Source organism: Debaryomyces fabryi (assembly GCF_001447935.2).
Source record: "Debaryomyces fabryi strain CBS 789 chromosome Unknown contig00008, whole genome shotgun sequence".
Lineage (NCBI taxonomy): Eukaryota > Fungi > Ascomycota > Pichiomycetes > Serinales > Debaryomycetaceae > Debaryomyces > Debaryomyces fabryi.
In genome coordinates this window covers 155,891-167,358 of record NW_015385434.1, presented here as the reverse complement: position 1 = coordinate 167,358, position 11,468 = coordinate 155,891, and the positions used below count along the sequence as shown (strand labels likewise).

The following is an 11,468-nucleotide window of genomic DNA, read 5'->3' as shown; positions in this document are numbered from 1 at the left end:
TTTTGATGCCATATTTATTGTTTAATAGAAAGAAAAAAAGATTACATACTTGGGATCAAGGATTTTGACATATATACCGGTGTGCGTAATCAAATTTTTAAGACCGAGTAATACCGAATGATAGAACCGAACTATATAGGAAACTACCAGTATATTTATCACTTAAAGTATGTCAGAAAGTGGATGGAATACAATAGATTCCGATGCAGTATGTACCTTAAATTGTAATTAAATTCAAGAAAATTATGATTCTAACGAATAGGGAGTTTTCACAGAATTAGTTGATAAGTTACAGATCAAGAATGTTCAATTCGACGATCTATATTCCATAGACAGCGATTCGTTAAAGAGTTCTAGTCCATTATATGGGGTTATATTCTTATTTAAATATGGGCAAGTTGATAGAGATTATGCTGCCGATAACAATAAGCCGTTAGATGGAACCTACGATGAGGATTATCAACAAAAGGGTATATTTTTCGCCAATCAAACTATTCAGAATGCATGTGCTACACAAGCGGTGTTGAATGTGTTATTGAACAAGCCAGAGATCGAGATAGGAGAGGAGCTTACAAACTTTAAGGGTTTCGTAGAAGGTTTCGATAGTGAAACCTGTGGTGAAACCATTTCTAACAGTGAACTCATCAGATCTGTTCATAACTCTTTTTCATCGCCATCGCTCATTATTGATGAAGACAAGCAAAAGCCAAAACCAAAATATGATGACAAAAACGATGGATTGTTCCATTTCGTTGGATATTTGAATATTAACGACCAAATATATGAATTAGATGGGTTGAAAACGTATCCAGTAATGCACGGTGAGTGCAAGTCAAACCAGGAGTTTTGCGAAAAATTGCCCGAAATATTAATGAGACGTATAAGCAAATATGGTGATGAGTTACGTTTTTCGTTGTTGGCAATTTCGAACGACAAGTTGCGTCACTATCAAGAAATCGGTGATGCTGCAATGATACATTCTGAAATGATGAAGAGAGAGACATGGAAAAGAGAAAACGAATTAAGAAGGCACGATTTTGTTGGTTTGATGGTAGAATTATTAAAAAATATTGGTAAAGACCTATCTGATAATGAATATGCAGATTTGATAAAACAAGCTAGACATAAAGGCCAAGTAAAATTACTACAAAACTTTACTAAAGCTCATTTTGCTAATAACTAGTTATATTATATATTTACTCATATAGCATTGGTTATTTAATCAATATCACTGAACGCAAATAATCCACCGCCCGGCCCTCTACTGTGTCTTGAAAAGTAGTCAAAATCAATACTGACAGCATTACCTAATAATATGGCCCTTTGGTCTAATGTTAATGGTCCAGCTACGGATGGATATAGGTTCCCCATACCAGAAAAGCTAGCAGGATCCATTCTAATTATATACACCCCCGAATCAGTAAACATTTCTCTTCCTAAACCCACCCAATTTCTATCCACCGAGGCAATAACGTCGCCTCGATCGTTTCTGACTGGGAAATCAAACGACAAAAATGGAGCGTCTATCGCACCAAACTGATCATATTCGTCCGTTACCTCATCTTCTAATTTGAATAAATTATATTTCCTTCTCCATAAATGCCAGTGTTGACATGATTCTCCTAAATTCTCAAACATCAAGTCTCCATTTTCATCGTAGCCAGGTAAATAACATTTAATATGAGAATTTATAAATGAAAACGGTCTTTTAATCGTTAATAGTAAATCTCCATAGTTATTAAATACGTCTATATCAAATGGTCTATGCAATCTGAAAAACTGTCTCCCTAACATTTTCATGAATCCTATATCTTTTTCTTCCATAAACCCTATCTGTTCACCCAAAGAATTCATAATCTTGTATCTATTCGCCTGTTCAAAGCCCAAAAAGACATTCATCATTTCCACCTGTCTCTCAATTACTAATGTTGGTTCCTTCAATATCTCATAAATTCCATCTTCAGGAGTAATCAACCCATTCTTATTCGGTGGAATAGAAAACACTGTATGATTTGCTGATGGCTCGTCACGATAACTTTCAAAGTCGTTTGATGGTTTGGTTTCGTAATAAAAGTCATTTTTATTCTGCTGTTCTCGTTGCTGCTGTTGAAATTTTCGAACCTCTTCGGCTGATATTTCTTGAGCTCTACGTGTCTTATTGTAACGAGCCAATTGACCAACTCCCGAAGTAGAAATTCTTCTTATGGAATTCAACTTCAATTCATGCTTTATAGCTGATATCGCTGTATATCTTATTATCATTTTTGCTTACCACTACTACTCTATGACATTAAGGAAGTATCTTGTGGCGCTAGTAAACTAATCGCTATTGTTATATGCAGTATGTTATAATACGATTGCAAAATGGTTAGAACTCCTAGAATGAAGTTAATAACCTATGAAGGGTTCAACTGGCCCATTTACGGACTTATTGTAAGGCAGATCATGAAATTATACATAAAAGAAGTTCATTAGAATGATTATATTGACTAATCATCATAATGATGTCATTTTCCGTGTACATCGTCTACTGAACACAACTAAATTTTTATAGTAGGATAGATAAGTAATTCACTAGAAAGATTCATATATACAATAGTGGTAGCAATTTTACTCAACAAAAAAAAACACAACAGTCAAATTGGTTTTGTTACTCGTCTGTACTCAAAAAATTGTTGGTGGGCATCGATGATCTTAACGAACATGCCCTCTCACACATATATTCCAGCTTTTCGAGAATTGATACTGCAGGAATTGGTACAAAATGATTCGCTGGCAGAATAACCGAATCTCTCTAAGCTCGTTGAACGATGTGCTCTTTCAAGAGAAAATATCGGATATACGGATATTCGTTCATGCTGTAACGGCCCCGGAGGAATGGAAGAAATATGAAAATGAAAATCCGGGGAATGTACTACTGAAAATTTTGGTTAACTGTTCCAAGTGAATTTTATTCAATATCAGTAATAAATACAATAAATAATGATATATAAACAAAGATATATAAATAACGAGTAAGATAACTCTATAATAAATGCATGAGATTAGTATCAATTTTCAACTGATAAAAATAACCTAATCGATTTTTTTAGAGCTTACGCCAGGAACAGAAATATTAGTTTCCCCAGCTAAGACACGCTTCATGAATTCGTAAACAGTAAATGTAACGGCCTGACCTGGAGCAACTCTCATAATTCTAGGTGTAATACCCTTATATAAGGCATGGATACCTTCTTCCTTGATTAATTGGTTAGCGATTTTAACGATTCTTACTAAACCAGATTCATTTGAAGCGTAAGTAGTCTTTTGCAATCTGGTCTTAATGGTATCCAAAGGAGCATTGGATAAAGGACCTAAAGCACCAGAAATCAAACCAATACAAGAAGTTTCCCATGCTGGTAAAACTTCAGATTGGTGGTAACCTTGTAAGTATTCCTTAATCTTGGAGTAAACAGTAAAGTTAACACCTTGGTTAGTAGCTTGTCTAGCGGCAGTCAACGAAACACCTCTGTACAAGGTGCTGAAACCTTCTTCCTTAACAATAAGATAAGCAGCATGTGGGGCGTTTCTGTACTTTGGAACGTCTAATGGGTCAGCCATAGAGTGATGTTGTGCTTGCAATCTAATCTTGACGACTTCCATTGGGTTAACAACCATAACAGCTTCGGTGATACCTGCACCGACACCAGCAAGGAATGTATTACCAGTAGAAATGGATCCATCCGGTCTGTATAATAAAGATCTATAGAATTCGTATGAAGAGAATCTCAAAGCCATCTTTGGAACAATCCCAATAACAACTGCTCCCAAACCCTTGTACAACGACAAAAAGGTTTCCTTTTGAACAATATTGATACCGGTTTTAATGAATCCTGGTGGCTTTTGGCCCGATTTTCTGTACAACTGCATTCTAACCTTAATGGTATCCAATGGATGGCAACATAAGGCTTCGAATAAACCAGCCGTACCACCAGCAATTAAATCAGTAACACCCTTTCCTTTGGTTTGTTTTTGAGGTTTAGCTGTCGACATTTTTTTTCTGAATATTTAACTTTTGACTAACTTGAAGCAATTTTAACTAGTTCCAACTTAAGCAACTAAAAGACTATATAATTATTGCTTTCAGAATTTTTCAAAATTCGTTCATAAAATGGGTTTATATATGATTCATTTTTGTGGGGGACTTTAGTCAACTCTTCCGGTTCTCCGGGGTAAGATAACGCCGAGGGTTTGGTTAATCATTTCGTGTATTGGTAAAATTCTGTGATAGGCACGGAATTATCGAATCATACATGTACTTAACTATACTAGTCCGTCTATATAATGGAAATTATGTATGTGGTTCACAAAGTGTTCATGTAGAATAAATTCCAAACCCGAAATCGCCGACAGGATTGAATACTTTGCGCTTATAGGGCAGTCATCATCTACATGAATATTTCGTAGATATTCAAGGATGATCCTAATAGCACAGTCCTGAATCTTCGTTACCCACGGAGAAGTGGTATATTTTAGAGTCTTAACATGTTCAGAAAGAATATCGAAGCTAAAGGTGTTAGTAGTATGTTATATAGTTAACGAAATGTAGATCTGCGCGTACATACTGCAGTTTCAATTCTCTGGAGATCATCTTCGACACAAGACACAAATCAACCAAAAGCAGATCCATGCGGTGAACCCTGGTATTATTAGTGAGTTTTACTGTCGGTAGTTGGTTAGCAAGTTTTTGAAGGGCTTTGCTGTGCAATAAATGGAGGGAAACTGTCGAGTCTGTCTCAAGCGGAGCACGGTCGAGAATGTCGTGAATATCACAGTTGCAAACATAGTGGAGCAGATTAGAATTCACAGGGGTTTTTATATCTTCAAGTTTATAGCGTTGTTTAGGTTGGATGGATTTTCGGTGGTTATACACCTTATATAGATAGGGTGAGTTAACTTTATCTAAAGCGAAGGACATTGGATTGTGACCAATATTTTTATGGACTATTTCATCGACGCTAGGAGCCGGGTTTTTCATTGCAATACATAGTTTAGCTTCTGGGGCACTATAGACAAGTGTACGTACATGCTCCTATACTCTTTTTGCAATCAATTGAAGGGACATTTGTGGTGGATGCGGCTTCGCGAGCATTATTTCTACGTTATCTCAATATCGTAATTAATACATTAAACTATATGAATCCCAAATAATACACACTTTATATATTTCTCACAGGCTTATTCATTAACAGTGTTAATAGCAGCTCCTGCATTTGCTGTCGAAGCGGCCGATTCAACATTTTTTTCTGCTTCTCTTTCTTTTTTCAATTCACTTAACCTCTTAGCTTCAAGATGGACTTCCTTAGCGTCTTTAGCCAAATTCTTGTAGAAGTCATGCACTTTGACACCATATGGATGACTGGATGCTTTTTCCAAATACTGGCTCCATTTCTTATGGTATCCAGAATCATTAAAGCTCTTCGCCAAGCCGCCAAATGTTGATTGAGCCTTAGAAATTCCCTTACCAGCAGCTGAATCAGGCTTACTTGAGTGTAAATAGTTCTCATCTAACGATGTTAAGAATGACTTGAATTTAGTAGAGTAACCTTTATCTTTATCGACATCAATTCCCTTCTGTATCAAATTATCAGACAAAGTATAGCCAGATGCCAACAATTGCGCCATTATAGCATATTTTGGCTTTTCCTCTTGTGAAATATCATCATATTCGCTGTCTCCTGTAACAGTGGAAGCATCTGTATCTTTTATGTCTCCTGAAGCCAAAGCCGAGCTCTGGATTTTGTTGTCACCCCCGTAAGATGCATTTTGGTTATCCACTGCAGCATAATCCGGAGGAGTGTCTGACTTTTCAACCTGAATTGGAACAGAGTCCAATTCTGCTTCATTTAATAATAATGCAGTATTCAATGCTTTTTCCAGTTCAAATTGAACCTCGTATTTCCCAGATTTATCCGTTTTTTCAATTAAATTGATAGACTTCACCTTACCACAGAATGAGAAGAATTCATAAAGCTTCTCATTTGAAATTGTTTGGGGAACTTTTGATACAATTACTGTCGACATTTTATTGTTTATTATGTACTGTTTATTGATTATAATACAAGAAATAATATAGGAATACTTTGCATTCCTTATATATGCCTTCCACTGATGGACATTGCTAAGCAATGAATGATCGTCATACTAATTTGCAATCACATTCACGTGATACATCCGTCAAGAAGTTCAAGGCCTTGTATAGCCTTCATACTAAGTAAGCAGTTCCGTGAACATACGCCTCGATTCGCTAAATGACTGGTGACTACCACGCACTATGAAAATACTGAACATTGCTCACTTTGACAACTTATATAATGTCGTTATGCGCGATGACGAAATTGATCGAGATGAGATCCGTACATCAACATAATTCATCATACACATCATAATCTCATATATTTAGTATACAAAAAATCGAAGAATTGAAACACCAGATAACATACTTAATATTACACATTGTAGCTAGTACATCCATCTATAATTTGGGTTCGTGGGGCCATCACGAAGCTCAGAGGTGGGTACATCTCTAAAAGTCAAATTGACACCTTGCAATTTATTTCTTCTGCGATTGTCAAATATCATGAATAGTACTATCGAAGAAACTAGAATGATTGCCAAACCACCGAATCCAGCAGTGATACCTAGTGCTGGTACGTATTTGGGTGCATCTTTTGGCCTAAAAATATTTGTGGAAATTAATCCCGCCGCGTTTGCTAGAGGAACACCCACGGAACTGATAACTATACGACGATTTTCGTTAGGAGTATTATTATTGTACCACGTCGAGGTAAGGACCGAAGCTGCTGAGGTACCTGTAGTCATCAAAAAACACGAAAAATAGGCTGCCAGTAAGTTATTCTGGATGTCTATGGCCCCAAAAACTGCAAAACCGATTAAGGTAGACAACACTGCAATACAAATGAATAACGATCTGATTCTCAAAAAATCAGACGAGAATGAGATTAATATTAACGAAATAGCACCCCAAATATTTGGTGCTACTGTAAACAAATTCGTTTCGACCGTAGACTTGCCCAAGGCGCCAATAATTTGGGGAAACCAATTATTGATTGAATTAATTGGAACCCCGATGCAAATTTCTACAAACATCCATGCAACGGCTACTGGGTGTTTGAAGACTTTCACCGCATCTTTTAAAGAAATCTTTTCCTCTATTTCAGCAGAAGAATCAGTCATGATACGGTGAACAGCACAAGCTCTTTCTTCCTCAGTAAAAAACTTTGCAGCTTCTACTGATCTTGGCAAATAGATATATGCGATAACTGCAATACACACCGTACAACTGCCTTCGATTAAAAACAATATCTGCCATCCATGTAAATGGGGATTATTAATCTGAAAAACACCGTATGCAAGTAAACCAGAAAATGCATTAGCAATATTTGCTGCTGCGTAGAATATTGATAGCCTCCTAGCCAATTCACCACGACGATAAAACCTGGTTAAGTAGTATATTATACCAGGGAAAAACGCCAGTTCTGCCATTCCCAAAAACCATCTTGCCGCCATCAATGATCCGAAATCAAACACAGATACCGCCAATAAAGTAACCGATCCAAATGTAAACATCAATACGGGAATAACCCTAGCAGGATTGTATTTTTTAATTATCAACGATATAGGAAATGCAAATAAAACAAAAGGAATGTAAAAAATTGAAAGCATCAAATTCCATCTATCACCAGTTATTCCCAAATCTATGTCGATTCCATCTGTCTTAGAGTTACTAATATTACCTTTATCTAGTGCGTTGAAAAGATACATCAATGCAGCTAATGGTAAAATCCTAAAATCTAGTTTGCGGCATACTCTCCTCTCAAGCGCATGGTCAATGTAACCATTATTCACTGGAATAATATCTCCATTTGCAGATGTGATATGTTCTAATCCCAAAGACTCGTTGCTAGAATTGGAATTCTTTGGTTGGATTTCAAATCCGGATGCACTTTTATCTTTAGCACTCATTGGATATTTTTCGCTTATATATTGATTATCTATTTATGTTCGGTTATTGAATCTGAATGATTTACAAGTACTATATGAGATACATGGCATATATATATAATTCTACTCACAATCTATCTTCTTATCATAGTAGATTTTAATCGGTATACGAATAGAGGGCATTTTTTGATAACGAGGAGAATTTTGTCGCAGCTTTGGTGGATGGAAAATGCCATCCACTCGATCAGGTGGGGTCACTAGTATTATTATCGACAATATAGCATAGGATTACCCAATACGATTACACAACAATGTAACAAGAATTGAATCGGCGGCACCGTTATGCCTAGTGATAAATAAGCCCAATTGATATAAAAGTTCTCCCCTATGCAGAAAATATCACACTCATAAATTTTTCACCGAAATTAGTTTAATAGATCGCAAATTACAAAATGCCAGCTGAAAAATTAGAATGGTCTGCTATTGATGGCCAGGAACATCCTGTTTTAGGCCCTGCTTGGAAAAGCAACGGGCATGTCTTCACTTCAGGAATTGTAGGGCAGAACTACTCTAACGGACGTATTCCTGAATCGCTCGAAGAACAAACAGAATTAGCCATAGCAAATGTCAAAAAGGTTTTAGAGGCATCCGGTTCCTCGTTGGATAAAGTATTTAAAGTATTAATGTTTATCTCTCATTCTGATTATTCTGCCACTGTCAACAAGATCTACGGAAAGCACTTTCCCCAAAAACCGGCAAGAAGTTGCGTTGTTGTTGCATTTATGGACGCTGCTATTAAGGTTGAATTGGAAGTAGTTGCCTCTACTGATTAACGTTTGATAGATCGTATTTGTTATAGAACTAAATAGGTAATTCGTTTAACAAGCTTATCTTACTGTGAAAAACATGTATTATGTAATCGAATAATGCAACCAACAATTTGAAGGTTGATAATTATCATTATTTATTAAGTTGTAATATAACTCATATCCTATTAGAAGGTAGACATGAGTGACACCGAGTTCAATGGAAAAAAGAGAAGAAGGGTATATGGTCAGTTTATTTGTGATATTTGTGATAAACAATTCATTAGAGCAGACCATCTTGTGAGACATAAGCGGAACCATGATCCCCAGTATTTGAAATATGTGTGCAATTGGCCAGGCTGTGGACAGAAATTTTTCAGGAACGATGTAAAAGAGAAGCATTATAAAAGACACCAGTCACGACAAGACAAAGGAGTAAGTATCCAAAGCCCCAGGGAGAGTCATCAATATCAAAACTTGTCAAACACAAATGGTGATACGAGTACCACGCATGAAATATCGGAAAACCAATCAGCTGAAAAACCAGATATACAGATGAGCCAAGGATTACAGGAGTTCCAGAGACCTCTAACTCAAAATATTCAAAATAACCTCCATCAAATTCAACCTACTATTCAAAGCCTGGTTGGAAGTCTGCCTAAAGAAATCGAAAATACGATACCAGGTATGCCTGACAAAACTTTGTCACCATCTGATCTTATTGAATGGCTTTTTCACGATGAAACAATTCCAGACGCATCATCTGATGCAAATCATAATACCAATGCATTTCCAAATAGACACACTACTGATATTACAAGTACTTTTTCCCCCATGAGTTTGTTGGAGAATATTTTTGCGGTTTCGCCAAACTTTCCACATTCGAACACCAGAAAAACTATCGATGAAAATGTTAGACATAAGTTAATTGAAATCATCCCTTCATTGGATTTGAGTCCCGATTTCAACTTAATTCAAATCGAAAGGTTTTTGGAGATTTATTGGTTAATATATCACCCACAATATCCCATTTTACATCGTCCATCTTTTACTAATTTTGAATGTCATCCTTTGCTACTTCTTGCGATGATAATGTTAGGTGCAAGTTTGACTAGTTGTACCGGCTACCATGAGTCTGTATTATTTCATAATCCACAAAAATTGGCAAATGATATTGCTGAACCTTTAAGATGGTTAATCTTTTCGAACCCAGATTGCAAGCCTCCTGCTAAGGTCTGGGTGGTTCAAAGTTTATTATTACTAGAGACTTTTGAAATCACTAGCAGTAGTAGAGCATTACATGAACGAGCATATTTACACCATGGTGCAAAAATACAAATATTGAGAAGATCTCCGATTTTAGGTGGGGATCCGTTAAAAGATGATAATGAAGAAGGGGCATATACGTTAAAAGATGAATTATGGAAAAAATGGATTGAAATTGAGTCTATGAAAAGGGCTACTTTAATGGCATTTTATTTGGATACTGTACATGCAACAGTTTACGGTCATATTATTATATTGTATGCTCACCAGATTAAATTATCTTTACCTTGTGAGGACGAATTATGGGAGTTTGAAAACACTAAGCAAGCAACCGAAACATTACCACCTGTTAAAACTCCAAAATTCTTAGGTGCTTTGAAAAGTTTACTCCATAAACGTAAAGTGCATACCAGTGCTTTTGGAAAAAAAATATTATTAGCAGGCCTATTAACTATTATGTTCCAAATGCAACAGAAGGATTTGCAGTTATCATTCTTGGAATGGGATTCAATAAAGGATTCGTGGAATGAAACTATTTCCTTAGCTATAGATGTTTGGCGAATTGATATTTGCTCGAAAGGAAACTGTTGTAATACAGAAGCTTCGCTTTATTTTCCTAAAGAGGATCAGAAGCTTTTGCCACCAATGCTAAGAGTGGATGATACAAGATGTAAATTCAGCTTGTACCACATTGCCCAGATTTATATGCGGATTACTCATTATGACTATATCATATACGCTGGTGCACCTAGTAGGATGAATGTGGTTGCAGGTACTTCTGAGTATAGGGTGGTTTCACATAGAGTAAAAGATTGGTCATCTAGTCCTAACGGTAGAATTAGTGTGATCCATGCCTACATGCTTTTATGTGAAATGTTGTTGTCGCCTGATAATGAAGATATTATATACACATATGAACCAAATTCTGATCCATTCTTGCATAGAAAGAATATTATAGCTAGTGCCATCTTGGTAGTCTTTGCATATAACTTTTCAATTGAAGGACCTGAGTCTTTGATATTCGAGGAAAAAAGTATACCTAATGACTATTATCCAGAGAAAGAAGATGGTTATTCATACTTAAAAAGAATAAGGAGATGTCTATCGCAAACTATTGGAGGTCCTTTTCATACCGCTAAACATTCAAATAGTACTATTTACCATAATTCCATAAAACTACATGCAGAATCATTGCTTAGAATAGAGAATAAAAATCATATAGTCGGATTATTGAAAATCTTTTACAAAGGATACAAAAATTGCAATTGGGAAATTGGTTGCGAATATTCTAGATTGCTCAAAAATTGCATAGAAAGATGCTTAGGAAGGAGCAAAATTACTTGTGATAACATGTATTTAAATACTTAATAGATTTCAAAAGGGTTTATAAAC

The 11,468-nt window shown here is 36.0% G+C and overlaps 7 protein-coding genes across 7 annotated transcripts; 3 read left to right on the top strand and 4 right to left on the bottom strand.

Moving 5' to 3' along the window:
• Window positions 1-266: 266 nt before the first annotated feature.
• YUH2 (Yuh2p) lies at window positions 267-1,183 on the top strand (the record flags this gene model as incomplete). The annotated part of the gene is made up of 1 exon (XM_015609564.1): window positions 267-1,183. A coding segment is annotated over one exon (917 nt), but the record flags the coding sequence as incomplete, so codon positions are not given.
• Window positions 1,184-1,218: 35 nt separating this feature from the next.
• AC631_00733 (uncharacterized protein) lies at window positions 1,219-2,262 on the bottom strand (the record flags this gene model as incomplete). The annotated part of the gene is made up of 1 exon (XM_015609563.1): window positions 1,219-2,262. One exon carries the CDS (start codon window positions 2,260-2,262, stop codon window positions 1,219-1,221), a length of 1,044 nt encoding a protein of 347 aa, XP_015469696.1.
• Window positions 2,263-3,075: 813 nt separating this feature from the next.
• SFC1 (Sfc1p) lies at window positions 3,076-4,032 on the bottom strand (the record flags this gene model as incomplete). The annotated part of the gene is made up of 1 exon (XM_015609562.1): window positions 3,076-4,032. The coding sequence occupies one exon, from the start codon at window positions 4,030-4,032 to the stop codon at window positions 3,076-3,078; it is 957 nt and encodes a 318-aa protein (XP_015469695.1).
• Window positions 4,033-5,217: 1,185 nt separating this feature from the next.
• Window positions 5,218-6,063, bottom strand: AC631_00731 (uncharacterized protein; the record flags this gene model as incomplete). Its single annotated transcript, XM_015609561.1, has 1 exon — window positions 5,218-6,063. The coding sequence occupies one exon, from the start codon at window positions 6,061-6,063 to the stop codon at window positions 5,218-5,220; it is 846 nt and encodes a 281-aa protein (XP_015469694.1).
• Window positions 6,064-6,501: 438 nt separating this feature from the next.
• AC631_00730 (uncharacterized protein) lies at window positions 6,502-8,025 on the bottom strand (the record flags this gene model as incomplete). Its single annotated transcript, XM_015609560.1, has 1 exon — window positions 6,502-8,025. One exon carries the CDS (start codon window positions 8,023-8,025, stop codon window positions 6,502-6,504), a length of 1,524 nt encoding a protein of 507 aa, XP_015469693.1.
• Window positions 8,026-8,456: 431 nt separating this feature from the next.
• Window positions 8,457-8,837, top strand: AC631_00729 (RidA family protein; the record flags this gene model as incomplete). The annotated part of the gene is made up of 1 exon (XM_015609559.1): window positions 8,457-8,837. The coding sequence occupies one exon, from the start codon at window positions 8,457-8,459 to the stop codon at window positions 8,835-8,837; it is 381 nt and encodes a 126-aa protein (XP_015469692.1).
• A 174-nt stretch (window positions 8,838-9,011) lies between these two features.
• AC631_00728 (C2H2 finger domain transcription factor) lies at window positions 9,012-11,444 on the top strand (the record flags this gene model as incomplete). The annotated part of the gene is made up of 1 exon (XM_015609558.1): window positions 9,012-11,444. One exon carries the CDS (start codon window positions 9,012-9,014, stop codon window positions 11,442-11,444), a length of 2,433 nt encoding a protein of 810 aa, XP_015469691.1.
• Between the last annotated feature and the right edge of the window lie 24 nt (window positions 11,445-11,468).